Raw genomic sequence first — 26,428 nt, forward strand, 5'->3', positions numbered from 1 at the left:
TCCTCTATCGCGACTCGTTGAGAAGTTTTACCTCGTCATTACGCAGATAACATTTACAAACAATTTGCTGGACCAATATCAAGGTTGATATTTTAGATATCTTATCAATACATCTATCGTCACCATTTGCAATAAATAATTTGACTGTGATCCTATAATGGTCAACCAGGCTTTCAAATTCTCACACCAAAAGTATAAAGATACGTAACTTTACTGTTGAATCAACAGTTGTCAAAATGGAACGAGCTATTTCAGTCGTCTTTTACTTAGCGCTTATCGGTTGTGTGTCAGCACAAATTCCGCGCTTCGGCAGTTGTCCCGATGTTGAAGTAATGGAGGATTTTGATGTGACAAAGGTATAAATGTTCATATTTCTCAAGTAATTTTCTAAGATTTTCTAAAAAATGATACAAATAATATTTCTACGCTACCAGTAAGTTAATCGTCTTTTGTTTAAAAATGAAGTATACAGGGATATGGTATGAATATCAAAGATACTTTACTTTCTTCGAAATAAATGGGAAATGTGGAAAAGCGACATATACTTTGGATACATCTGACAACTCGATTATTGTAGAAAATAATGGAATCAACGCTAAGTATGTAAAATACAAAATGCTCATTGTAAAACAAGAATTGTAAAATATGTTCTAGTTTTTTAATGCAATTCCTGGGCCGTTACGACTACTTTAGTTTTCTACCGATCTATCACACGGATCATCTGGATTGCTACATATGCGCCGAAAACTTCCAAAAAAATGTAAATCATAATTTCAACACAACTCATGTAACGAAAGTCTCGGCGGTCCAAGAATTCAAAATTTGGGGAATAATCACGTTCAACTAATTTTGTTAAATTAGAACTGGAGCAGAAAGTTATACAAAAGGAAAGGCTGTCGCTCCGAATAAGGATATTCCGGCAAAGCTAGAGGTTTCTTTTCCCGTTGGTAAGTAGAATGGTAATCAATTACCGACCCTTTACACGGACAGTGACTAATTGTGATACTTGTCGTCCAGCTGGACCATTTGCCAAAGGGAAATACTGGGTTCTTGATACCGACTACGAAACCTATTCGGTTGTATATTCGTGCAGCGCTGATGTGAAGTTGGCACATGCAGGTAAGACATTTCATTCCTCATGCGGCGTGGGCCGACCATTTGCCAGTTTCTATTGTAGTATAAGCATTAAATATGATTGCAGATATCGTATGGATTCTGAGTAGAGATAGAAGTGGACTATCCAAAGCCACAAAGGAGAAGATATATGCTCTCTTAAAGTCGCAAGGAATTCGCACCTGGCCATTAAATACAATTGACCAAACAAATTGTCCTAACTGATGTTTTTAGGATTTATGTTATTTTTTGGATAATAAAACAGAAAATTCTCATGAATTCATGATTCGTTTTTTCCTGCTCATATGATTTGTAAACAATATGATGTTGGAATGTCAGTCTTCCGATTACGAGCCGCCGGAACCCGCATCGCCAATAGTCACCAGGAAGTGGCGCCCTCTTGTACGTTGATTTCATCGCGATCTAGATGGCGTTTTAGGAGATTTTACTGTAAACGTTGCCATGGTAGCTGTCCTGATATAGTGGCATTTTTGAAGAAATTCTTCTCGTTGACAGCAGCCTTTGTTTTAAAGGTTTCATACAGAGGAGGATACATGTACTAGTAGTTTGAAAATTGTTTTGAGCTATGCAAACATAATGTAAAAAGACGGAAAGAGGGCGAGGCATGTTCGTAAGTCAGTGTTTGTTGTTGTTGAACTGGAGTCGAGTGAGAACTGAGAGAGTGAACTGAAAGTGAAAAAAATACGCCCAGCTGGTCCCTCCTCCTGAGTCCTGTCCCATACTTCCAACTTTGATCTTGAACAAAAAATCAAATAACTAACTGTGCCTGGGCCTCCCTGGACTGACTGACTGACTGACATTACCTTATCATTAACATTATCAAAACTCAGTACAGAGACAGAGTGGGCTCTGTGTGTTCATACTTTTTACTACTTCTAATTTCGTTCTACTCTGCTGACGTTTGTAAAATCGAGCATTGATCAAACTGACATGTTTTAGGCCTACTTCACACAGTAGGCTACTATTGAAAGTATTTTTATTTTTATTTTACACCATAGTAATGATGGGAATTTTCTATTATTCAATTGAATTAGGCTACTTCACTATAAGTACTGACAAAATATTTCAATACAATGTTCAAAACAGTGGTACTGGCCTAAAAGATTTTCCATGTAAAGAGTTATATGAGCAAGCCGACCTAGTGCTGGTTGCTAATAACTCTAGAGTGTCAATACTATGATAAAACAAATACATCAGGTAAATACTGTTCAATGATCTTGTAGATCTCATTTCTCTATAGGCCCAATAGCCTAGGCCTATTTGAGCATTTAGCTTAATATCTACTACTACATTTATGTCATCCAGATTGTTATAAATAAAGTTTAGGTATATGTCTCTAGGTATACTCTGGGTGTCCCCCAATCCAATTCATGCTTACTTGGGCTGCATTATTTTTATGGCTACCTATATTCTTTATGACAGGATTAATGTGAGGTTAGATTGTGGTCATCATATTCTATGACTAACCATTTCTTTCAAGATATAATTCAATCACGTTGAGGTAGACCTATACCTTAAGTATAACACAGGCTTTGACCCGAAGTGGACAGATCTGAATAAATATTTAGTTTTACAGTAAATTTACTCTGCGAACAATGGCTATTTTGTTTTTGGTACTTCAAAGTTTGCCAACCATTTAGGATATTAAGTTGAGTTGCATTCAGTGTAAGGGTTCAGTTTTGAGACATGAGTTCCGACAAATCTTACCGATCTTCAGTAAGTAATTTACTATGTTAACAAGGTTATGGATGTATTCCAAAATGTTCACATCATGTTGTTGTTTAGGAGTTAGAGCTGACTGGGGAACGACTCCCACATGAGCAGTTACCCTACCATGAAAGTCAGAAAGCAACAAGTGAAGTCAGCTCCGAGGCAGGAAACACGGCTGAAAATATTGAGGAACTTAATGATGAACAACTGTCTCAAAGGCTCGAAATGTATCTACTTCACAGAATTGATGAAAATGACCGATTAGCACCATTCCAACTAGGCCAGATCTACTATGAGCAAGTAAGACTTCAATTCTTTCTTGAAAAAGTTGTTACACCATGAGTTCTATGGTTAAACATATATGTCAATAAGAAACATGAACATTTTATCATAGGGTAGGTTTGAAGAAGCCAAAAAGTACTTCGAGATGTCCGTTGAGAAAAACAATGATTATCAAGGAATGTTCCAATTAGGAATAATACTTTATGATGGCATTGGCTGTCAAGATAATCCTGTAAGTTAAAAGTTCCATTCTAGTACACTTACCAGGGGAGATTTTTTCTGTCAGCTTTCATTGTTGATTTTACATGAATGAATGTTATACAGAAATTGGGTGTAGAGTATATGATGACAGTAGCTGCTACCCCTCCCCCTCAAGTAAAACATCTCGTCCGAGCAGCTCAGTACAACATTGGTAGAGCTCACTTTCAAGGATTTGGGGTTAAACAGTCGGATGAAGAGGCTGAAAGGTAGTTGAGTTAGTGTTTATATCTGTGAAACTCTGATGCGATACTCCGCAAAGTTTTCGCTAATACATGTACAAGGTTTTCTATTGTTTAGATGGTGGTTATTGGCGGCTGATGATGGTAGTCCATCTGGCAGCGTTCTTGCCCAGACAACACTAGGTTACTATTATGCTAGACAAGATTCAAAAGATCTGAAGAAAAGTTTTTTCTGGCACTCAGAAGCTTGTGGCAATGGCAGTCTTGAATCCCAAGGTACATGTATAAGTTCATTTTTAGTCAGTCTACATGATATAGCATTCTTTAATATTCATTTGATATGGCAGGGGCATTAGGAGTAATGTACTTATATGGTCTTGGAGTGAAGAAGGATGTAGATTCTGCATTTGAATGTTTACGCGAATCCTCAGATCGGGGTAACGTGTATGCCATGGGACATCTCATTCAATATTACTATCATCATAAGCTCTTTACAAAAACAGCCGAAATGGCTTTCAGGTATGCTTCAAATCATAGATGGGCCTACCTTATTTTCATGGTTCAAAATACTACTGTAAATACTATGATTACAGGGTAGCACAGTTAAAGGATATTAACCAGATAGCAAATGAGACTGGCTGTTTGCCCGCATTTGTGGCCAAGGGTATAGCCATGGCCTGCTTTATCTATGGACGTTGTCTCCACTTTGGAAATGGAGTTCTGCAGAGCAATGACGAAGCCAAAGTATATTACTCTCGGGTAAGTGAAACCTTTTTGTCAACTATTTTCTCATTTTGAAAATCAGAAAGAAAATTCTTTATTGTTAAGTCTTTATATTTTTTTTGTTTCAGTGTTATGAATTTGATCCAGATACGTGTGCAAGATACCAGACATTGAGTAACCAAGGCAAACTATAAACAGCTACATCGCCACTGGGAAGGATTTGCTATTTTTACTGCTTTCTGTCTTCTTGATTTTCATAATTCTGGTCATATAATATTTTCAAAATTCAATAATACTGAAAAGCCAATATGTTTTAATGCCTGTGATATTTTTTGTCTTTAATGTTAGAATAGTTTTTGTGTTATTTTTTATTGGGAATTTTATAACTGTATTATATACATTTGTATTCTGTACTATTTCTATTCATTATTGAAAACATTTCAATGAATTTACCGTAGAATCGTGTATCCCTTCTTCATTTAATGAGAGGATTATGTCAATGAAAATATGTGGGCCAATATGTGCTAGTAGTCAATTTAAAATATCTGATAAGACTGATGATCTGTAACACTAAAACTGTGAAAGATTGTATTGAATTTTGAGTATTGAAACAATTCATATACCTCCAGATGCTGCATTTGATTTTATCAAGCATGTACGGTACGTATTTTCCTCACAGGTATCCATAGACCACACATAAGTTGCGCAAGTAATTAATCTGTCAATTAGGCGTCAGAGAGATGTAGATTGTTATCTGTGTAGCAATTTCATGTATAGAATAAAAAATAAAGTAAAGTTAAGATATTTAGTTCATTTTTTTCTCCAAGCTTTACGGCACATCGGCAATAAGTACAGTAGAACCCGCTTAATTCGGATCATTTGGGACCATCAAATTTCATCCAGTTTACAGGAAATCCGAATTTGAAAGTCATTTTCTAGTATATTAATGAACAACTGGACTGCAAATATTTATATGCAATTAGCAACAAAAAACGCCAAAATGAAATTTGCCTTGTGTGCAGGTACAATCTTCAAGTGTGTTTGTCACGGATATCTAACATGTTTGATATACCGGTACTTGTTGCGATGCAACAAGTTCATCCACAATGCATTATTCAGATACTTGTCGCCAGATTAAGTATGAACGTGCATTACGAGTCGAGTATATTATTAACTAATTGATTGTTCACATGATCAACAACAGCGGCAAGTGCAATACGCATTGGCGCTAGTGTACAGGGAAGTTTTCAGTGGTGTATTTGTGGTGATGTACTTATTGCTATTATGCAGCAGGTTTTATATTTGATATCCATCGAGGAAGTATTACACTAGATTTCCTTTCTACTGAGCATTTCCTGTGACTCGTATTACAACTCCCTGTATTCTGTAAAGAATCGACAAAAACACATGTCTTGCAATCAGAAACAATAATTTATTCAACAATCTTTAGATGTGATTCAATCATTAGTTTTTGTTGTTAAGATTGAGGGGTAAATGACTAGAAAATATGATACAAATCTTTCACCGCGTATTGATAAAATTTGCCTGATAAGTTATATGCTCTTTAGGATGTATAGAGAGGGGACTTAAACTGCACACTTTTCCGAGACTACAAATTAATAAATAAATACAAGCTTATATAAGGAAACCATCTTTCAGATATGTCTACCATGAGCCATTATGTCAGACACCAGTTTATGGTTTTCTTTTTAGAAATGGCTTTCGGTATGGTACATATCTGATACACATACCGGTAGTTCTTTGAATGGACATAGATCTAGTTGAATAGAAGATCATTGTATGAATGAAGCAGACTGACTAAACTTGTCGTGTAGTTTGTTGTTGTACGAACGACTTTCGTCCGATCAGCTCTTTCAAAATTTGACTTGGCCATTTCATAGTATTCACCATCGCTGAGTGTAAATGATTTCAAATGCAGACACTTCAACCTGAAATAGACAAACATTTTTGTTGAATTAGAAATGCATTCATACACAAAGTGAACTGGTTTCCATCTGCCAGCTAGTAACCGATATAATTACCTAAGATGGTCAATGAACTTGCTACTTTTATCACTGTACCGGATTGTGTATGGATCCCATTGAATCTCTAGTCGTTCCATATGCGGACAATTCTGAGCGAACTCCTCAATAATCTGATCAATGTGAATTCGTGTTGATATTTTCAAAAACCAACCATCCGCTGTCCCAAGCACGCAAATCCTACAAAATCCACTTACGTAATTAGATTCGCTGCTCATTAAATTTAAGATTGAAACCAAACAATAACTCACTTAATTTTCTTGAAACAAGCAATTGCATTAACCCAAAACTGTTCGGCTATTTTTGGCTTGCCAGCAACCATCAATCCAAAAAGTTGATGTCCATGTACTTTAATGAAGTGACTTATAGCGGCCTCTGATAGAGTAGTTGTGTTTCTGACGTCCAAAGCTTCAATATTGTTTAGTTTGCCTTCTTTCATGAGTCGATCTAACACCTGAAAAATATCCCTCAAACCTTTTACTACTGAATACATGCAATGCTTAAGAATATTGAAGAAAAGCAATCTAAAAACGAACTCACTTTATCGTTGAAAAAATCGCAGAAACCAACAGCTAGATAACGAAACCCGGGCATCCGTGGAAGAACATTCTCCAAACATTCAGCTGATAATTCTGTTGATGTAATATCCAGCTCATCAATTACACTATTCTCCCATGGGACAGCTTCCATGTAAGCATCCTCAAGACCTTAATTACAAAATTCATCATATCAGGAAATAAACCAGTATAAACAGCCATCTGAATTCTTCATATAAAGAAATACATACTGCAATGTTGCATGAGCAATGTTCGCAGTTTCTTGCACTTCTGGATCAATACTTTAAGCGACTGGCCCTTCACTCTTAAACAGAAGTTTAGAGCAAGAGTTTCCAAATGGATGCAGTTCGACGAAAGGGTCTCAATGTGTGAATCATCGATAAAATTTATCCCGTACAAGTTGACTACTCGTAAATTTGGCGTGTGTGATTTGATCTTGCTTATGTTAATTACTTCGTAGATTTCCTCTTCTTCCTCATTTGAAAGTTCAAATGTACCTTTATAGGAAAGAAAAAATCGATTCATTAAAACGCCACAAATACGCATGCACAATATATAATTGCGGATGGAAAATTAATGAATCCAATTTACCAATAAGATGAAGAACTTGTATCGAAGAAAGACAGCTGTATATTCTCCTCATGAAACCTTCCATGAAAATGACCTCAGAAAGGCTTATACAGAGGCTGTACAAGTTACAAGGAAAAGCGCTCAAATCATTGAAGTCGTGAAGTTGCATAGCATTAGAAAAATCCAGCACCATACGCTTGAGATTCGGACATTTATTGGCAACTTCGTGTAGAATTGGAGCCGTGACCAAATCAGACGGCAACTCAATATAACGCAATGTCGAACCAAAACGAATGCCGATCAGAGCCAGCAGTGCCTCGATGTTGTTGACATAGAGACCGGAGAATTCTGGCCGAAGCGAGACACTTTGCCACAATCTGCTGTCATACGCGATCAAACGCCATTTCTTGCAGACTGACGCAATTTGACACAAGTCGATATGTCGAAGGTAGGAGAAGATCGAAAGAAGAATTTTGTCAGGAAGTTTCGAAATATGTCTCTAGAAAAGATAAAACTTTTTCATGTTATCCACGAAAGCAACTTTTTTACTCGACATTTCATCTCGATTTAAACGAAAATTAATCTATAAAAGATGACCATGCAATAAAAATGTCCGATACTATTGCTACTGAGTCCTATACTGAATGCATGATAAACGAAATTATTGTTCCTAAAGAAATCAAAATGGTGCAATATTCAACCTAAAAAATTTTGAATCATCTACTTAACTCTGCTATCTGTAAGGAAAACTATCATGAATAAAGGCAAAATCAATGATCAAAGCAAAAGTTTCCTAATTAAATATCAATCTAATTACATTGTGTCCTACAACATTCAAAACCTTTCTTACCTGAGAATGGTAAAAATCATGATCCTGTGTAGAATTAAAAATTGAACAAAAAGGTAATAACTTTGCTGATCGATCCATTAAACTGTTGCAATTTCTAAACTTACACTTTCTTTTGGGCATTGCTATAAGATTTTTCAATCATAGGACATGAAATATCCATTCACAAAAATGAATTTCAATGTTTTGTAAAATCTAAATCATGGGTACAAGTGGATTACTTACATTTCGTTTTGTTTGAAGGTTAGTCCAATCCTGTACTATGCTACGATATGTTAAGTATACATTATCTCATGCATACTCAGAGATACTCGTCGTTTATCTTATTTCTGCTGCTATAGCCACCATGCAGTTAATCTGGTCAGTATTCATGTCAATCAACATAATCTAACAAAAAGATCATTAATGAATAATAACACTACATGCGTATTATTGATTTGACAGCAATATATTAGACCCACAAGTCCAGACCTACAAGATTGATAAAGAAAACTTTTTTTGCAGAAAACTTATCTTAATAAATGCAGGGAGGATTGCTATTTTCGGATTAAACCAGTTAGGTTTATTTTGATGGGTACATGCATTTATTAAACAAACCCAAAAGAAACATAATCTAATTTATGCTTGTTTACTTAATTTACTCAATTCATGTTAAATAAAAAATGGTAATAAAAAACTGCAGGTAGGCCTCTCGAGTATCAGGTAGTAATCATGAGGATATTAAATAAATCTAAATCACCCGTTAACTCTTCATAGAAAACGCTTTGGCTTAGTAGGATGCAGTTAAGGGGTCAAAACAAAGCAATTAGTAGTCTGCAGTCGTGTAATATAGTAGATTGAATTTTAATTGATTATCACGAACCAAAAACAATGCGGTATTTTCGATAATTACCGTTGTTAATGAGAATGATCTGTTATCAGGTGAATACTGCTGCGCCTGAGACGCATCTTTAGCGATATCAAATAACGACGTTCGCTCCATTTCACGTATATTTCCACAGGCCCAAAAGAAATTCCAAAGATTAAGAAAAACTTTCTCTCAAACTTTCTCACTTCCTGTTTCTCCTTGTGACCTTGAGGTAATTATCTATGAAATCGTTTCGCATTTGCTACTTTTTAAGTAAACTCTATGGGTTTAAGAATAAACTATGGTCTTTCCAATTGATTTAAATTTCTAGTATGAAATTCATTTATGATGAACTTTAAATGCTTTTTCTCCGTCAATGTCGCTTTCACCTACGAAAATAAACGTATTTACTTCCGGGTTCAGTTGTCATGTCTCACTACACGGTTATTATGAATTTCACTAGTAAAACCATTTAATGTCGTTAAAATTTAGTTAAAACCATCGATCATAATGTTTCGATCATTAACTACAATTGCTGTTTTATTCTGGATAGTAAATCTCGTATGTCACTGCGACGGGGAGATACATAGAGTGAAATCAGTGTATTCATCTCCTGGTACTGGTGCACTACACCGAACTGTTGTAGCTACTGACATAAAACAGCAGAATACAGATGACGATGTCAGTCACTCAGCTGATGCGACGCTGCATTCTGATACACCTGTGACTTCGAAAGAAAATTCTGCAATGTGCGAAGAAGACACCTCGTCAATTCTTTTAGGTTTTACACTGACATTGAAATTAAAGATCTGGATATTTTCTATTTTATCTGCAATTGTTGTCGGATTAAGTGGCATCCTACCATTACTGATTATTCCTCTTGATCAAAGTTTAGATCTTCAAAGTGGACGTAAGTAAACTATAAAAAAATGTAATTAGAATTTTACTTAAAGCGTTTTTGGCCTACCGGTACTGATACACTTAAATTTATCTATGTGGCAGGCCGGGGCATAAGGAAAAAGATGCTTATTCACCTCATTTATGCTTTTAAGAATCACTTGTCGATTCAAATTAACCTACTAGTAGTATGATTTAAAATTCGTGACTTAGAAATAAGGCAATAAGTGTTATGGCAGGAATTTATGATTTATTAGCTTCATGAATAATGACCTTTGTGTGAATTGATTTGATGTTTGGACTTCAGACTTTGTAGATTAGACTCTTACGTAAGGGGTTTCATTTGACAAAGGATTTGTAGGTTATTCATATGTACAGCGTCAGCCCTAGACGGACAGAAGTTCAATGATGATATTATAATCACACTTGTCAGGAGTATTTCATTTCACGCATTATAACCCATCCTGAGAAAAATGACGAATTGGGTCCTCCTGGCTTTTCATATTCTGAACTCAATGTGAGAAGTATTTCAAACAAACTTAGGAATACTTTGACTGTAGATTTTCAGATATTTCTTGAAAGACTTAATGGTAACCCTACAGCTAATATGAAATTGTACGATTTATTTAGGTCACTAAACTATTATTATTTGTGACTTTAGAAAAAAGGGTCAATCATGTGTTTCATCAAACATTTTTTCCACTGATTCAGAAAGCAAGATCTAGTGTATTCCATAACCTGTAAGACTAAGATCATTATGAACTATAAATGTCTCTTTCAATCTCCAAAACCTATCAATTTATCACTGATTAAAGATTCAACATGTGGAAAATAGATAAATGCTTCATGCGTGGACATATAATTTGGATCAAAGAACTCAATTTATTTGATGTATTCCTCAAATTGACATCATTTTCCACCAAGTTGCTTCTTGTGATCGATCGGTGTTGTAGGCGCTATCCCATGTTCAAATGTTTTGTGAAAATATGTTTTCAAATACATTGTTATCAAAATTGATGAGATTCAGTTCGAGTCCTGCGATCTATTCAAAAACACTTTTAAGCCTGTCTAACTCTTCTATTCATACAGCTTTCGTCTTAAGTATCTAAAAACAATACACATATGCTGGTTGTTATATTTATATACCCTGTTCATGGATTAGAGGCTACGGTGATAATGCTTTGGGAAAATAATGGGATAAAACAGGAAAAGGAAGTTGTTAGAGAAATTCTTCATTGCTAAAAAAAACTGATATTAGATTATACAAAAACCATTTATTCATCTTACCTGGTCAGATTGTGATAGTGCTTTAATGGACATCTTTAGTTTGCTGACTACTCTTTGTGTATTCTATCCTGTACTACTGACACTTGAGATTAATCTGAAATTTTTTTCATAAACTCATCATGTTTCTGCGTATTGTTATAGGCGCTTAAACCCAGTTTGTTCCCAGGTCGATCCAGTCAGAGATCAAAAATTCATACATATGGGAACACATACCTCTCTTCACTTGTGGTATAGAAGCGTTTGGTATGGAACTGCAGTTCTGTCCGTCATTAATCTGATAAAAATGAATAAAAAGTCTATTATGTGATGTCCTGACAATAACTTTCAAACCCTATATTTAGTAAATTTCAGGGACTATGGAATGATATAAAATCGAAAATAACATCACGTTAAAATAAAACGCTGCCTTTTACCTGCTCTTGATGGTTGTATCATGTCAGTTGTCTATACACATTTCTATATCATTCATTTTTCTCAGCCTAGGTATAATTATGTTTTGCTATCATCTTACATGAAACACTACATATTCTAAAATAAATAATCTCCATATCCGTTCTGTTACTGACAATGTTTTATTCGGGAAACACATTTTGCTTCTGCCATTTTCAGTTTTCATATCATTTTAATCGCTTGATAAAATGATGCAGTAAATTGAAATGTTATTTTGGTTATCTTTTATGGGGTACTCGGTGAATGCATTGAATTCATTATTTCCATATGTGAATCTGTTCCATCGAACATTAATGAAAAACTAGCAGTGATTTCATGGTTATCTCTTCTTTTCCAGCTGCTGCCAGTCAATTGAAGCTGTTACTTAGTTTTGCCGTTGGAAGTCTTCTTGGAGACGTTTTTTTGCATCTGTTACCAGAAGCTTGGCTGCACGTGAATGGTAGTGACACTATTTAGCATTAAATGCTTGATTTAATCATTTACAGGCACTATTTGATTTTGTTTTACTTAGAAATAGAAAGATGAATTTGTGTTTTATCATTTTTCCCCAATATAGACACTTTTCACTATAGACCATGAAATATAGTTTATTATGATACAGTAAATGTGTGGGTGATAATTATAATAATGATTTTAATCCGGCTAGCGAATGGATTATGCGTGAAAATTTATATTTGAATAAAACAAAGTATTATCTGTAAGGGGCTAAAACGTGTTACATATGAATTTTAATGATTTAGTTCTGCTGAATTTAAGAATTTTTTCGGATATGTACTTTCAGATGAAAATGATCGAAGAATGATCGGTTTGTGGGTTATGGCTGGGATATTAACGTTTTTGATCATTGAAAAATTATGTTCTGAAGAACAACCAGCTGGTGCTCACGATAAGGTAAGTAAAGAACTATTAAGAATCTATTGGAGATCATTGGAAATCCATTAAAATGTTCCAGATGGTCTCAAGTGACTTGTGCAAGAATAGTGTCAAAAAATATGTTGCAAAGGAGCCACATATTCAATGTATGCACTTACTTTTTCAGTGCATTTCAGTGATTTCTTCTGTCAAATAATCTTATTTGCAGGATGATGAATTATCGTCAAAAGCCATTGAAAAATGCCCAAAGAAATCATTGACAAATGGTGTTGTACATAGAACCCGAAATGGAAAAACTCATGAAAATAGCAAAATATCAGAAAAAGAAAGTCATCAGAAAATTTCAAAAAAGAAACATAACTCAGAGAATAAGTCTCCACATATACATGTAAGATGAGAATGTGGAATGAAATGATGATGTTGTAGGCAAAAATGCAACATAATTGTTATTTGCCATTGTATTTTCATTTCAGATAAGAGGTTACTTGAATCTAGCTGCGAATATAATAGATAACTTTACCCACGGTCTAGCACTAGCCGGCAGTTATCTTATAAGTATCAAAGTATGTATGAACTTTGGATGTCGATTGTATTGTCTAATTATTTGAATAAATTTGATTCAAGTTTGAAGTAGATTTGATGAATTTTTATTCAGACCAGTGAATGATTCAGTTGAATCTAAGAAAAGTTCTTTTTCAGGTGGGGCTTCTTACCACATTCGCAATTCTTGTTCATGAAATTCCTCATGAAGTTGGTGATTTTGCAATTCTTTTAAGATCTGGATTTGATAGATGGAAAGCGGCAAAAGCACAGGTAAATGTATTTCAATAATGTACCGGGTAACAGTTCGAATGATGGTTTCATTTGCAGCTGTCATTAGTGATTAAACTAGAATTTAATCTACGCTCATACGATAATATATAGATAGTTGGCTTAAGTTATTGTCTATTATCAATTGTGTTGATACAAAAATCTGATTTTAATGTTGACATCTGGCTTGATTTTCTTTCAGGACAAAGATCCAATACTTTTAAAAATGATGTTCAATTATTTCATTACAGTTAGCCACCGCTAGTGGGGGTATTCTCGGTGCCCTGACAGCATTAACAGCCTCCTCTGCAGAAGTTGCGGGTATATTGATTGAATTTATCACTTATACATTTAATCAAGTTCATTGTTATAGATTTCTTTCAATAATAGTTTTACTAACTGTTTGAACGGTTATTGCTGTTATTAGTATTGGCAACAGCTGTACAGCTGGATAATAATGCGTGTTATAACTTTAATTTCCCCCTGAAAACATTGTTGGCAACCACCAGGTGTATTTAATAGACAAACAAATCCATAGCTATTGATCATTTATCCTTATGAAATAATGTTCTGCTCGAAATATATTGCAAGCCATCTTGTAGTAAATCTCCTTTTAAAAATGTTTTAGTCATTAACTGAATTATAATTTTCTTTTTCTCATAAGGTAACAGTACTGCGTGGATTTTGCCCTTTACATCTGGCGGTTTTTTGTATATAGCTTTAGTGACAGTGACACCAGATTTATTAAAAGAAAGAAACCATAAGTAAGTGTGCATAATGTCAAAGATTTTTGTTTTCGACAGTCACGCTTGCCAAAAATGATTATCTTTAAAATTGTCTTCATTTCAGGGAGTCTTTCAAGCAGGTGTTTGGTGTATGTACTGGAATAGGAATTATGGGTTTAGTAACTTTGCTTTGCGATTAAATTACTAGTTGTCTATAGGAAGCAAAATTTACTTCAATTGGATCTTGATTACTCCAAGGTTGAATTAAACGCATTTCCACATCATTATTAAGTACAGGACGTATTTATGTGCATAATGAGCATTAGATGAATATGAGACATAATAGAATTGTAGACAACGGTTAGTTTTGAAAAGTATTCTTACTATGTTTATATCATTAAGGGTATCCTAGTGCTTCCAAATGTTCATTTTAGGCAATCATGTTTAAGGCTGGAATAAGAAATGGATATATATATATTCCATAAACCATTAAGTGATACATGTTGAAGAGAAATTGTTTACTTCAAATGGGAAAATGATATTGTATTGCGAAACTTGTACGGAAGAAAATAGCAAAGGCAAAAAATGAAGGATGTATTTTACATTCTATTTGGGCTTTAGGACATCTTTATCCAAGTGACGTGCAGGTTTCGATTATGACTTCAGTATGAAGCCATATGCGAATGATCAATGCTGTCATTAGTTTGTTTTACTCCACAGGTGTTAGCAATGTCAATATAACACAGGAAGTTGAATCAATTTATTCAGTTTGTAAAATTTATGCTCTTCCCTACAAGTAATTTCAAGTATATCAAAGCTGTCATTTCCATGTTTTCCCTATTCACGGAATATGAAAGAGCATGTATTTTAGCAATAATACATGTAATCTCAATGGTGCTGTGATGAAATGTATGTGCATGTACATACATTTCAATTGTGATAAGTGAATGTAAATATAATTTTATTTTAGGTTGTTAACAATATGTGGCCATCATGTGTTCATGATAGAGGCAATTTATTGCAAATAGCATAGGAAGTGTATTGAAATTTTATTGTTGATTGAAATTGTTGCTATGAATACAACATTGACGTATCGAATTTGGATGACAATTTAGTAGTCTATTATGATTGTTTTAATTTTCAATGCTGAGTGGTAGATGGATATTTTTTCTTATGTAAATATTTAAAATGATGTATATGTTTTTTCATTTGATTTAGCATTTTGTCATCTTCGTACTGATGGTGTGCTTGGCTGTATATTTTTGTGTAGTGATAATACTGCTGTTCAAAAATTAAGAACATACATATGCAATCAGTGCCGAACCTTAGACCGGACAGTGCATGTAGTTAGTCAATCACTGATGGTCAATTTGTTGTAGAATGATGGTTTTACCAACTGTGTAAATGAGCATAATCAAAACCTTAAGATCCATACTTGTATTGTCAAAAGTACATAATCAAACCCGCTTAATCTGGATTTTGGTCTAATCTGAACAATATTTGCAGTCCATTTGTACAATAATATACAAGAAAATGAATTTTAATCCGGATTTCCCATAAACTGGATGAATTTTGTTGGTCCTAAAATGATCCAAATTAAGTGGGTTCTACTGTACATGTACTTCTAATATTGTTTATACAATGTAGTGTGGTCAAATATTTTGTGAACACATGTGATGACGTTGAAAAGCAATGCTAAAGGTCATCTATTGAATTCTCATCATTATAATATTGTTTTACAATCAAGCTGTAGTAAAATTCTTATTCGTTCAATTCCTTACCCTCCTTTTAGAATAATGAAAGCCAATATGCAAACTATGCAATCATCAGAAACACTATGTTCATTTTAGAAAATTTAGGAATCAAACTTGATGCTTAGGATGATAGAAAAATATTTTTGATTTGCAATAAAAATATATATATTAAAAGCATTTTTTTTCATTTTTCTGGAAAATGTTATTAGTCACTGTATGCATATTGAGCATGAACAGTTTTCACAACTTCTGAAGGTTAGCTAAAAGAAAACAAGAGATCACTATCTAGATTATCTTTAATGTTTATTTGATTATATTGGTACAAAACTTTCAATGAGAAAATAAGCAGTAAACCTTGGATAAATTATAAAAACATGTATTTAAAATAAATATCTGGAGAAATCAAGCCAACCTTTCACAGTACATGAGCCAGTAGAAAAAAGCTGTTCTCTAGTGGCTTCCTTACAACGTCTGCGTCAACATATATGGACAGTACATTTAAAGATACTTTGTACAAGTATTAACATTTCTATAAAGTACGTTATATAAGAATTAGCACCATGTGTAAAAATCACAGATGTTTCGTGCAACTTTCAAATTTCTTTGGAATGATTCATTAAAAGTCAGTAGCATTGTCGTTAATATCTATAGATCAATTAAGAATATATTATAAGGTTTAGGTATATTATGATAAACTATTAACATAAATAAATGAATATATATATATATATATATATATATATATATATATATATATATATATATATATATATATATATATATATATATATATATATATATATATATATATATATATATATATATATATATATATATATATATATATATATATACCAGTCGCTTGACAAACTTGTTATGATTATATCCATCTTCAGATTGATTTATGAATAATCCAATAACCATATACTAAACTTAAGACATTAAACTAAAAGTGTAAACACCTGTATTAATGGTCAATGATGGTATATGTTACATATTCAGTGTTAACTATATGAGAAAAAGCACCTTTGAATTCAGTAATTACGAATATCTTTCCTAAGTGACCAAGGTGAAATCTAAACATTGTCTTAAGAATTGTAGCATTCAGTCGATATGTACCAGCACAAAAGGTCATTTATTAAATTCCTGCATCAGCTGGACAAAGTTTTAAGCTTACTTGACCACCTCCTGTTGTTAGCATAAACTTTTTGTGGAAGTTCACTAGATCGGGAACCCTACTGAATGTCTAAATATTTGAAAAAAAGTGTAAAGTATTTTTAGATTTAAGTGGTAATTAGGAATATGAAACAGATAGTGGTATATTTTCCAGTCTTACCTGTTCACCTTCTTTCAATTTACCAAGTGCATACATATGATTATCGGCGCGTTTTCTGATTGGAATATTACAGACTCGGCCCCCATACATCAGTACCAAAGTGCAGGGATGATTTTCACTCTTACGAACCAAAAAGTTTCCATCCTGAAGTAGAAACACAGAAAATATATATCAATGAAAGTGTTATTTTATATCGAGATAAAGGCAAATTCTAGGCACTGAATTCAACTTACAGAAGGAATTTGCATAAGCAAAGATTCGGCATCTGTTCTGCGGAGGCTTTCGTAATACCATGGATAAGTCTGAAGCTGTGCCTGTGAAGATAATTATCATGAAAAGAATCTACCCAGTAATGGAAAAATGAACATGTTTTAGAAAAGTTAACTTACTTGTTCAGGATCAACAGTTGGTGGTGGAACAGGTTTTGGTGTTATGGGCAAAGGTAATGGTGGTCGTCCTTAAATGAAGAATCAATCGTAGTGAATGGAAAATATAGTGCTTTGACTGCCGTATAATGGCCATAATCCAAAATGCGGATATATACCATAATTAAGATTTTACCTTTTAATTTGGGAGGAGATTGTATTGAAGGAGCGCTTGCTGATCTGGGTTTACCCTTATTTTCAGGTGAAGGAATGGGTGGCTTCACTTGATTTGGGCGATCAGTTCTGTTTCTCGGTTCAGATACATCTGAAAAATATGCCAATACTGAACAACTAAAATGCAAAACTTAAAGCGAAAACTTAAATTTCAATCTCATCACCAAGAAAGTGATCTTCTTACCCGGTAGGCCCTATGTGAAAGAAGCAGTTTCATGCATTGCATATTTTCATCAGACATAATGTGCGATTAAGCGTAAAAAACAATGAAACTTTATTTTGAACCTACTTGATATTTGTGAGAAAGCATCGGGCGATTGTGAAGTAGGCCACTTGTGATTACTTTTTTGAGGAGAATGTTGGTTAACTGATGGTAGTTGCTGTGCTTTTGGTCGACTGGCGGGTGAATTAGATGTATTAGCAGGAATTCGGGAGTTACGTTTTGAAAGCTCACTCTGTAAATGCTCAGCAAGGCTTAGCGCACGTTTTGCCTTAACCTTGGATAAAATACAAAAAGCAGAATCTTCATTAAATTTGATGAGAATGGATTGAGCAATATTACAGTTGGTGCATAATGTGTTTAATATATTATATGTACTCCGATGATACTCACAACTAGTTTTTACTTCAACCTTAAGACAGTGAATAATATTCATTGGGAATAAAAAATGAACTATGATAAATTTAGATTGCATTCAAATTAAATTGAAACATCTAAAACATTTCAATAATCAAATCCACTGGTGGTGACGAACAATACACTTGGTAATCCCAATTCTGTCCTAGCTGGGCCTTCCCCCTAAGTGGGCTAAAAATTGTGAAACCATTGAATATTACCTGCACATGAGTATTATCATCTGGATTTTCATAGACTTCTTCATCCTCATCTGAAACAACAATAAAGGATTGTTTTGATCTGTTACAATGAACTGTTAAGCATCTTGATAAACTGTTCATTAACAAGTGGGGACAAAGCAAAAGCTAGACTTACTGTCTGGTACAACACATGGACCTGGATTTAAGTAATCATCCTCATCACTTGAAGAAGAATCCTTATGAAACACAATGAGAATGAGAATAGATTATAAAAAGAGTTGGGTATCCACAAATCAATGTACCTCTATACCTTGGAGGATGTGGAAAAGATACACTTACATCAAAAGTTGTGATATGATACTGGGTGTACACAAACCTTATATCCTAGTATAGCAAGAGTGCAATTGTGAATTTTGTTTAAACTTCCTTATTATTCTAAACAAATCTTAAATATGAAAGATATCTGTTATTTTCATTATTGTTAACATTAAAATACACATTGTGACAATATGTAAATATGAAGCACTAGATTAGACAAGAAGCCTGTCGGCTTATATAGCTCAGCTGTCTTTGTTGTGGCTTGGAGCATAGACTATCACATCAGTATCTATTTGAAACTAGATGTTCAGGGACATAATAGCCACTTGACAAGATAAATCTATAAATAGAACTAATTTGCAAAACATCCTCTATACTTATGTAGGCATCATCCCATAGATCATTCATAAAAAGTTTAATTCAAATTTGATAAAAACTGAAGAAGGTGTAGCGATTTAAGTGAAAATCTAAAAAAATTATCCCTAATTTGCAAAATTTATGCATAATCTAGAATATGGCTCTATACTGGTTTAGACAATCCCCTATAAAAACATTCATACTAAGTTTGAAATCCGCTGAAAATTGGAGGAGTAGCGATTGAAAGGAAAATCTAAAAAAGGCCTAATTTGCATAATTTATGCAAAATCAAAAATATGGCTCTATACTTTTGTAGGCACTCCCCAATAGATCATTCATATGAAGTTTGGTTGAAATCTACTGAAAACTGGAGTAGAAGTAGCAATTTAAGTGAAAATCTAAAAATAGCCCTAATTTGCATAATTTATGCAAAATCAAAAGTATGGCTCTATACTTTTGTAGGCACTCCCCCATAGATCATTCATACCAAGTTTGATTGAAATCCGCTGAAAATCGATGGAGGAGTAGCGATTTTAGTGAAAATCTAAAAATAGCCCTAATTTGCATAATTTATGCAAAATCAAAATTATGGCTCTGTACTTTTGTAGGCACTCGCTGACCTTCGGTCACAGCGGAGCTAATAAAAATTCATTTTGGGAGACTCTACCCTTTTCAGGTAAACTTGGCGGATGACTTGGGTTTGGGTATAAGTGCAGTCCAAATACAAGCCATACTATGAAATATATTCTGAACATACATTTCTTGAATAAGTTAAATGGAATACTTACAAGTTCCAGTAAACATGCACAAAACTTGGATATATTTTGCATCAACCAACCTTTTTAATGGGGTGATGTTTTTCTGCTTTCGCTTTAGCAGCGAATCTGTTTGAAAGCTCATCATGCAATTTCGCTACCAAAGGCTTAACAAGCAGACGTGGTTTTTCATCTGGTAATTTTGTTTTACCCCAAACAGGTGGCTGACGAAGCGGTGGTCTAGAAGGTGGAAGTGCTGGTGGTATATTGTCTAATTTATTACATACTTCATGAGGGCGTGGTGGAACAGGGGGAGCATCCTCATTATGAGACACAGCTTGACGACCACCTCTGTCCGAAGTTGGAACTAAGGGTGGAGTATCCATCTGCCTGTTCAGTCTATTGCCAATATATCTCGATGGAACTGAAATGAAAAAATAAGTTTATCAAATAGGCTTCTACATGAATAATCTTATGGAAATAAGCCCTAAAAAGCATTTCTAATTTCGATTCTTACAATACAAGTCATAACAAATTTACCTGGCGGACTGGGAGTATCTTCGAAAAGTTCATTAGGATCAGTGTAATCTTCATCCGAATGATTAGCTAGCAGAAATTTATAAATCCTTCTTGAGTAATTGAGAATACATACGTACGATGTAGTATGATGTTTGATTAATATGTATGCCAAGATATGGACATAATTTCTTCAAAGATAATATATACATGCATAGCGGTCTCTGGTAAATTGAAATACAGTTGAATGTTCAGATAAAACTCATTCTAGCAAGTGACACTTACATACTGGTTCAGGTAATTGTAGCTCTTCATTTTGGTAAATATCTTCATCATCAGCTCCATCTCCTTAAATGTACCATATTGAAAACATCACAAAATCAGACCTTTTTATGTGTTTGGAAGCCATTTTAGCATAGAGTACTATACCGGTACCCAGTACATATTCTTAGCTGACTTTGTGATCAATTCACTTACCATTTGGAGGTGGTGGTAAAGGTTTATTTAGTGTTCTCTCATGTGTGTTATGGCTTTCCTAAAATGTATGAACAAATTTAAAATCGTAATAGATTGTGATAGAATCTTAGAATTTCAAGTGAGTGTAACCTTGTCCAATTTAGCACTGTGATAATAATACACAAAATTTCAGCAAGCTTATTCAAAGGAAGGGAACCATGACTGATTCATCAAAATCATCTGCTTCTGACAATTACTAAATACGTTGATCTGCTTCCTGATTATATATACGGAATATTCAACAGTGTAATTACTGGGTATCTATTGCTTAAAAAGAAAAATCAATTATGGTGTATAGGTCTATATACGATATATGATCAAATGATGATTTTATACTGCCACGCATACCGTAAGTGGGACCTCTTGACTTAATCTTTTTAACATTTTCTGAAGCTGAATATCATAATTCAAACAAATACATGCATGCACAAAATGATTATCTAATAAAACTGCATATTCTTCTGGTCATGCTATACTGAAAATTGCAATGGAAATGACTTACATGAGAATTATCACAATCCCATCCAGCTGCAAAGGCATGAAAAGAAATATTAAACATTGTCCTCAGACTTTCGTATTGAATACATGACTAAAGAGAAGTAAAGAAAATGACAAATCAGTAATACCTTCATATTCGTTCTCATTGTCATGCTGAAATTTGCAGGTACAAACAATCAATTCACATACTGGTACATAAAGGAAGTACATGTTATCATCAAAACAATGCATAAGAAGAAATGTACACTTACCGTGTCAAATTCATCAGATGCCCATCCATCATCACTATCTGGGGTGGAGGGTTCAAACTGCAATTCTAACAAAGACATAGCACGGTATCAGTAGGACCTGTACGATTACTATGTCCTCAGTGTCAGTAGTGAATGCTTTGAAAAATGACAGATGTTTTTAGTACAGGAAAATACAAGTGCAATTCGATTGGTAATAATGAATGATATCATATCGGTAATAGATAACGCAAAAATGACCTAATTATAATTCGTGATGATAAATGTTTTACAAACCTGGCTGAAATCGATCACTTCTGATATCTAGGCCTATATCCCTACCCCTGCAAGAAATATGTATTATCTTTTATGTATTTCAAATTAAGCATTCCTGCCATATTTCTAGCAATAGACTGTTGATACTTCATATCATATAGTTATATGGTTTGGGGGTGCTGGAGGGGGGATGCTGGCTGGGTATAATATTGTTGAATAAAATTCCAATATCGCTCAACACTTATCATATCACATCAACATCTCCTCCAGACCTGATTGTAGGAAGTGTCGAAATGGTTTATTGATTATGGGGCTAAAATGAATCAATTACTCACATCGAAAATTACTAAAATGAACGAATGACAAAAATGAACGAATGATAAGATTGAAAAATCTACCTTGTAACCTTTTTTTCAATCTTCTGTATATAACCCCAAATTTGCCTACAAAATATCGTTGAAAAGTTACTTGTCAATTTTTTGGCAAAAATTATCAAATTTTTTAATGACTTACCTTTTCTTTATCCTGTCAATTCCGGGAAGGCACATCACATCTATTTCCATTAATTCCTACCATTATGTGGTTTGAAACAGAATTTACTTAGATTAGAAGACAAACCAGAAACAGGCTATATGATGGATGGGACTTTACGCATCACTTACACATAATCTGCGTCCGTCAATTACTCTTGATCTGAATGTCTTTTCACATTCGTGAAGCTTAGCCTAAAAAGGCAATTAAGAAGATTAAGCTTAAGAATTTCAAATCAACTCATCACACAACGACCTGAAACAACACGACAAGGGAATCCGGAACGGGACGGAAGGCGGCCTAACAACAATGCAAGTTGGCAAGGGCCTTACTTAACGACGAATTCGGTGCCTGGCTCATTTATATACTTAGCTTCAAGGCTTTGAATTTAATCAACAAAAATCAATTACACTTTTAAGCCATCGGACAACATCGTCAACGCCCCATCTCTGTAAATCCTCCCAGTGTGGTAGGCTAGCCATCCTTCTTGTTGACAGCTCCAATCTTGATTTGAATTGGGATTTCCCCGAATTTGAGCACTTCCTGGTTGTGTAACCGTACCAGTACGCCATCTATCTTGGAATTTATCAATAACCTGAATATGTGAAACGACGTGAATAAGAACCTAAATGATATAATCAGAAATTACTTCGAATTAAACTATAAACATTTATAATGTCTTAAATAAACTACAAATTTTGAATTTTTTATCGAAGGTTGAAACAATAACGAACATCAAGTTATGATTATTGGCATCGAGATTTCGTATCCATAGTTTAGTTTTATGATAACTTGTAAGTCAACGCGGAAGTAAAACGAAGTTGACTTTCTTTTCTTATCGTTGAAACTTTCTAAAACTTTAATAAGTCGATTAATCGGCGAAATGTGTGAAGTCCTTAAGTCTGGGCTCCTTTACGAAGGACAGAAGAGACTTCTGAATATGAAGGTAAGTCAAAAACCCTTCATTAGCACTTAATTCGTGACATTACCCTCGCCGCCCGTCTCGCATCCTCCTCGCTCTGCTGGACCTCGGACGGACGGACTGTGAACGAAATTGAAAGTAGCGTATGAATCTGGCATTGGTGCGATTCAAGAATAGGGGACTATAGCAATATATATGTAGTGATAGTAATCAATTAAGTAATAATATTAGTAATTGATAATGATTATATATAATGATGGTAATGTATATAGTAATTAATCTAATGATGATTAGGGAACTAAACCTAACCCTAATCCTAACCACTAGTCCCCTATTCTTGAATCTTACCCTGGCGTTGTTGATTTTAGTTATATGTTCAATTTTATTTCTTTGTTGTAGTATATATGGACCCCCCGCTGGTGTGTCTTGTATCGACTGAATCCAGACAGTGATTTGAGATTTGCCTTATTTCAAAATCAGCATATTTTTGCTCAATCATACCCACAGTGTCTTTGCGATGCAGACTACGGACGAACTGCAACTGGTGCAAGAACTATCAATGGACCACTGAATGTTATCACCAATTTACAAAATGTAAAGAACTGTCATCAGAGAAATCAAGAAAACGTCCTAGAATTCATGACTGTTAGTGGAAAAAAATATCACTTTGCGAGTGCTGATGAAAAAACTGTGAATGATTGGATAAAAATGTTTCAAATCGGCGAATCTAAGGCTGATTTGATTCATACTAAAAAGTCAATGAATGTCGATAAACCGATGAAATCAGAGGCTCCAGTCAGAAAACTATCAACTTCATCAACATCGTCCGGTCATAAACCGTTCACTTCATTAGAACAAGGTATGCTTTAAGAACAACCCATGAATATGAGAATTTCTTGGTTCTATTTCTGTGTATCATTCGCTCTCAGTATGTTAATCATTTTGTTTTATTTTAGTTTTGGTTTTTCGAGTATTGATCTCCGACACATCGGTTTCTTCAAAGCTTGGCTTAAGCGGATCGTATGACCTTCATGTAGGCGAACTTGGTTTATCTATCGTGGACGTTACATCAGGGAATCTCAAGGCAATTTGGCCGTATAAGTTCATTCGAAGATATGCTAAATCTGATGAAGATTTCACGCTTGAAGCTGGCCGTCGTTGTGAATCTGGACCAGGGTATTTTTCCTTCCTGACATCGGAAGGCGATGTCATCCTGGAACAAGTTTTGAAAAGAATGGATGCTATCCAGGCTAATAGTAGTAGAAACTCATCATCTGAATTACCACTTCCAGAGCCTGCAATGGAGAATCTTTCTTTAGTAGATAGCCCCGCTAATAAGAATTTTCAGTCACCTTATCCTGTGTATTCAGTTCCGAATAAGAAATCAAATAAAAGTCCTGCTAAAAATAAATCAAAAGTGACCACTCCCCCTCAATCAGCTAATGGTGTTTCCAAGACTAAATTTTCGAACCACCTTGTCTCACCACCACCACCACCGAATTATGAATACGCAAAAGTTTACATCCCTGATGCTAAGAATGAAAATAATAATATCACTACGGTTGTCAGCAACTCTAGTGATGAAACAGTCACTTCAGATAAAGAACCAGTATACAGTCTGGTACATTGCGGTGGTGGACTGAATGAAACAAGTTTGCCTGAACGACCTCCTCTTCCTGATAATCATCCTTCCGGTATTCATGTTAGCAATGATGAAAGTGAGTACAGTTATGCAACAAATGAGGGACAAGGTAGAAAACTTTTAAGTGTGATGCACCAAAACCAGAAAAAGATTCATTAGTTTGTTCTCACTTCCTTTGAATATTTTCATGATTATTATTTAACTTGGAAGTCATTGATTAAATCATTCAAGCACTAGGAGTTTGTGTGTGCATCCATTCAGAAATTCTTCAAATGGAATTTGATTTTTTTTCCTGTTCAAAAGATGGAATTTGATTTTTTTTCCTGTTCAAAAGAAGCCTCAACTCATTGGTTATTAATTTTTTTACTTAATTGTGCTATTTCTTTTTGTTGTGAATGGAATTTTTTCCTTTCATTTATGTTACTGTTAATTATCATACATATGTAATTTCATTGATAATGTTACTTTGACTGTCTTCCTTGTTTGTGTTGTTACATCTGTCTCAAAAAACCTGGTGGAAAAGTTTTTCTTTTTAAATGAAATGAGGGTTTTTTTGTTTGTTGTACTATATATTTAATGTAACATTTGAATGTTAAACAAGTGTATTATGGTTGTAGCAGAGATTATGTTATTTAGAACAACCACTGGTATGTTAAACTACTTTAAAAATGATTGTAGCTTGAACGTGGGCAAAATCCTTTGTACATGTATTATGCATTTAAAATTTGTTGGAAATTGAAATCTTAGTTTGAAAATTGAAATCTTTGTTTTGTTTTGTAATTGCCTTTTTAAATCAATGTAATGAGGTATCAATGAAAGATAATAAGGATTTTTGTTTATTGTTATATAATATCACTAACACTGATGTGGCATAGGCTTGGTGCATGTAATATTTACTTATAGTCGGGAACCATGACAATTGAATTTTCTCCTGTTATTCAAGTATGGTACATCATCACCTGCATGCTGGTTCATGTGAAATGCTAATTCTTGAATCATTATGATGAAAATGGTATTGTGTAATTTTCTATTAAACATTTAAAATGTGTTTTCTTACAAAAATGTGTAATTCTTAAATCAATCTTTCTGAGCATATGCAGGCCCGTAGTCTTACTGGTTTTATCGGCAGTTTGTTTTTATTGAGATGTGGACCTTTTTATGGTTTGTAGCA

The 26,428-nt window shown here is 34.2% G+C and overlaps 6 protein-coding genes across 17 annotated transcripts; 4 read left to right on the forward strand and 2 right to left on the reverse strand.

Annotated features, from left to right (window-relative positions):
* The first annotated feature begins 234 nt into the window (after positions 1-234).
* On the forward strand, positions 235-1,338 carry LOC141899112 (apolipoprotein D-like). The gene is made up of 5 exons (XM_074785264.1): positions 235-356; positions 466-599; positions 862-947; positions 1,018-1,119; positions 1,202-1,338. The coding sequence occupies exons 1-5, from the start codon at positions 237-239 to the stop codon at positions 1,336-1,338; spliced, it is 579 nt and encodes a 192-aa protein (XP_074641365.1). The 5' UTR covers positions 235-236.
* Positions 1,339-1,574: 236 nt separating this feature from the next.
* Positions 1,575-5,089, forward strand: LOC141899769 (LRP2-binding protein-like). Of its 3 annotated transcripts, none has more exons than XM_074786285.1 (8): positions 1,575-1,744; positions 2,759-3,144; positions 3,239-3,358; positions 3,451-3,593; positions 3,685-3,842; positions 3,914-4,085; positions 4,160-4,325; positions 4,418-5,089. In XM_074786285.1, the coding sequence occupies exons 2-8, from the start codon at positions 3,070-3,072 to the stop codon at positions 4,481-4,483; spliced, it is 900 nt and encodes a 299-aa protein (XP_074642386.1). In that variant the 5' UTR covers positions 1,575-1,744; positions 2,759-3,069; the 3' UTR covers positions 4,484-5,089. The 3 variants fall into 3 exon arrangements, with proteins under 3 accessions (XP_074642386.1, XP_074642385.1, XP_074642384.1); XM_074786284.1 differs by having other exon boundaries at positions 2,920-3,144; XM_074786283.1 differs by lacking the exon at positions 1,575-1,744 and adding an exon at positions 1,917-2,331 and having other exon boundaries at positions 2,920-3,144.
* Positions 5,090-5,753: 664 nt separating this feature from the next.
* On the reverse strand, positions 5,754-11,450 carry LOC141898747 (F-box/LRR-repeat protein 4-like). Of its 2 annotated transcripts, none has more exons than XM_074784820.1 (7): positions 11,337-11,450; positions 7,480-7,957; positions 7,119-7,385; positions 6,872-7,038; positions 6,583-6,785; positions 6,332-6,511; positions 5,754-6,238 (listed from the first exon to the last, which is right to left on the reverse strand). In XM_074784820.1, the coding sequence occupies exons 1-7, from the start codon at positions 11,367-11,369 to the stop codon at positions 6,067-6,069; spliced, it is 1,500 nt and encodes a 499-aa protein (XP_074640921.1). In that variant the 5' UTR covers positions 11,370-11,450; the 3' UTR covers positions 5,754-6,066. The 2 variants fall into 2 exon arrangements, with proteins under 2 accessions (XP_074640921.1, XP_074640920.1); XM_074784819.1 differs by lacking the exon at positions 11,337-11,450 and adding an exon at positions 9,198-9,358.
* On the forward strand, positions 9,448-16,070 carry LOC141898748 (zinc transporter ZIP13-like). Of its 3 annotated transcripts, XM_074784824.1 has the most exons (10): positions 9,448-9,482; positions 9,706-10,062; positions 12,124-12,225; positions 12,568-12,677; positions 12,868-13,047; positions 13,133-13,222; positions 13,359-13,472; positions 13,721-13,790; positions 14,134-14,233; positions 14,319-16,070. In XM_074784824.1, the coding sequence occupies exons 2-10, from the start codon at positions 9,900-9,902 to the stop codon at positions 14,392-14,394; spliced, it is 1,005 nt and encodes a 334-aa protein (XP_074640925.1). In that variant the 5' UTR covers positions 9,448-9,482; positions 9,706-9,899; the 3' UTR covers positions 14,395-16,070. The 3 variants fall into 3 exon arrangements, with proteins under 3 accessions (XP_074640925.1, XP_074640923.1, XP_074640924.1); XM_074784822.1 differs by lacking the exon at positions 9,448-9,482 and having other exon boundaries at positions 9,580-10,062; XM_074784823.1 differs by lacking the exon at positions 9,448-9,482 and having other exon boundaries at positions 9,580-9,933.
* A 738-nt stretch (positions 16,071-16,808) lies between these two features.
* LOC141899599 (lymphocyte cytosolic protein 2-like) lies at positions 16,809-23,211 on the reverse strand. Of its 7 annotated transcripts, none has more exons than XM_074786005.1 (21): positions 23,104-23,211; positions 22,825-22,887; positions 22,676-22,731; positions 22,561-22,605; positions 22,184-22,230; positions 21,911-21,975; positions 21,788-21,812; positions 21,664-21,689; positions 21,510-21,554; positions 21,123-21,180; positions 20,931-20,993; positions 20,670-20,735; positions 20,417-20,553; positions 18,875-18,935; positions 18,721-18,770; positions 18,173-18,380; positions 17,846-17,974; positions 17,674-17,741; positions 17,518-17,598; positions 17,285-17,428; positions 16,809-17,194 (listed from the first exon to the last, which is right to left on the reverse strand). In XM_074786005.1, exons 1-21 carry the CDS (start codon positions 23,173-23,175, stop codon positions 17,087-17,089), a joined length of 1,617 nt encoding a protein of 538 aa, XP_074642106.1. In that variant the 5' UTR covers positions 23,176-23,211; the 3' UTR covers positions 16,809-17,086. The 7 variants fall into 7 exon arrangements, with proteins under 7 accessions (XP_074642106.1, XP_074642100.1, XP_074642105.1 ...); XM_074785999.1 differs by having other exon boundaries at positions 20,213-20,553; XM_074786004.1 differs by lacking the exon at positions 18,173-18,380 and adding an exon at positions 18,497-18,515 and having other exon boundaries at positions 20,213-20,553.
* Positions 23,212-23,499: 288 nt separating this feature from the next.
* Positions 23,500-26,312, forward strand: LOC141899498 (uncharacterized). Its single transcript, XM_074785855.1, has 3 exons — positions 23,500-23,639; positions 24,015-24,474; positions 24,572-26,312. Exons 1-3 carry the CDS (start codon positions 23,577-23,579, stop codon positions 25,414-25,416), a joined length of 1,368 nt encoding a protein of 455 aa, XP_074641956.1. The 5' UTR covers positions 23,500-23,576; the 3' UTR covers positions 25,417-26,312.
* The last annotated feature ends 116 nt before the right edge of the window (positions 26,313-26,428 follow it).

Source organism: Tubulanus polymorphus, chromosome 2 (genome assembly GCF_964204645.1).
Source record: "Tubulanus polymorphus chromosome 2, tnTubPoly1.2, whole genome shotgun sequence".
NCBI lineage: Eukaryota > Metazoa > Nemertea > Palaeonemertea > Tubulaniformes > Tubulanidae > Tubulanus > Tubulanus polymorphus.

Coding starts and splice junctions, on each gene's coding strand:
- LOC141899112 (XM_074785264.1), top strand. CDS start 237: ATGGAACGAGCTATTTCAGTCGTCTTTTACTTAGCGCTTATCGGTTGT. Junction 948..1,017: donor AGAGGTTTCTTTTCCCGTTG/GTAAGTAGAATG, acceptor CTTGTCGTCCAG/CTGGACCATTTGCCAAAGGG. Junction 1,120..1,201: donor TGTGAAGTTGGCACATGCAG/GTAAGACATTTC, acceptor ATATGATTGCAG/ATATCGTATGGATTCTGAGT.
- LOC141899769 (XM_074786283.1), top strand. CDS start 2,311: ATGATAAAACAAATACATCAG. Junction 2,332..2,919: donor TGATAAAACAAATACATCAG/GTAAATACTGTT, acceptor GTTGTTGTTTAG/GAGTTAGAGCTGACTGGGGA. Junction 4,086..4,159: donor ACAGCCGAAATGGCTTTCAG/GTATGCTTCAAA, acceptor CTATGATTACAG/GGTAGCACAGTTAAAGGATA.
- LOC141898747 (XM_074784819.1), bottom strand. CDS start 9,287: ATGGAGCGAACGTCGTTATTTGATATCGCTAAAGATGCGTCTCAGGCG. Junction 7,386..7,479: donor ACAAGTTCTTCATCTTATTG/GTAAATTGGATT, acceptor TTTCCTATAAAG/GTACATTTGAACTTTCAAAT. Junction 6,786..6,871: donor GCGATTTTTTCAACGATAAA/GTGAGTTCGTTT, acceptor GATATTTTTCAG/GTGTTAGATCGACTCATGAA.
- LOC141898748 (XM_074784822.1), top strand. CDS start 9,663: ATGTTTCGATCATTAACTACAATTGCTGTTTTATTCTGGATAGTAAAT. Junction 12,226..12,567: donor AGCTTGGCTGCACGTGAATG/GTAGTGACACTA, acceptor ATGTACTTTCAG/ATGAAAATGATCGAAGAATG. Junction 14,234..14,318: donor TTAAAAGAAAGAAACCATAA/GTAAGTGTGCAT, acceptor TCTTCATTTCAG/GGAGTCTTTCAAGCAGGTGT.
- LOC141899599 (XM_074785999.1), bottom strand. CDS start 23,175: ATGGCTAGCCTACCACACTGGGAGGATTTACAGAGATGGGGCGTTGAC. Junction 21,976..22,183: donor AAGTGATCGATTTCAGCCAG/GTTTGTAAAACA, acceptor TGTCTTTGTTAG/AATTGCAGTTTGAACCCTCC. Junction 17,195..17,284: donor AATTGAAAGAAGGTGAACAG/GTAAGACTGGAA, acceptor TCAAATATTTAG/ACATTCAGTAGGGTTCCCGA.
- LOC141899498 (XM_074785855.1), top strand. CDS start 23,577: ATGTGTGAAGTCCTTAAGTCTGGGCTCCTTTACGAAGGACAGAAGAGA. Junction 23,640..24,014: donor AGAGACTTCTGAATATGAAG/GTAAGTCAAAAA, acceptor TCTTTGTTGTAG/TATATATGGACCCCCCGCTG. Junction 24,475..24,571: donor GTTCACTTCATTAGAACAAG/GTATGCTTTAAG, acceptor GTTTTATTTTAG/TTTTGGTTTTTCGAGTATTG.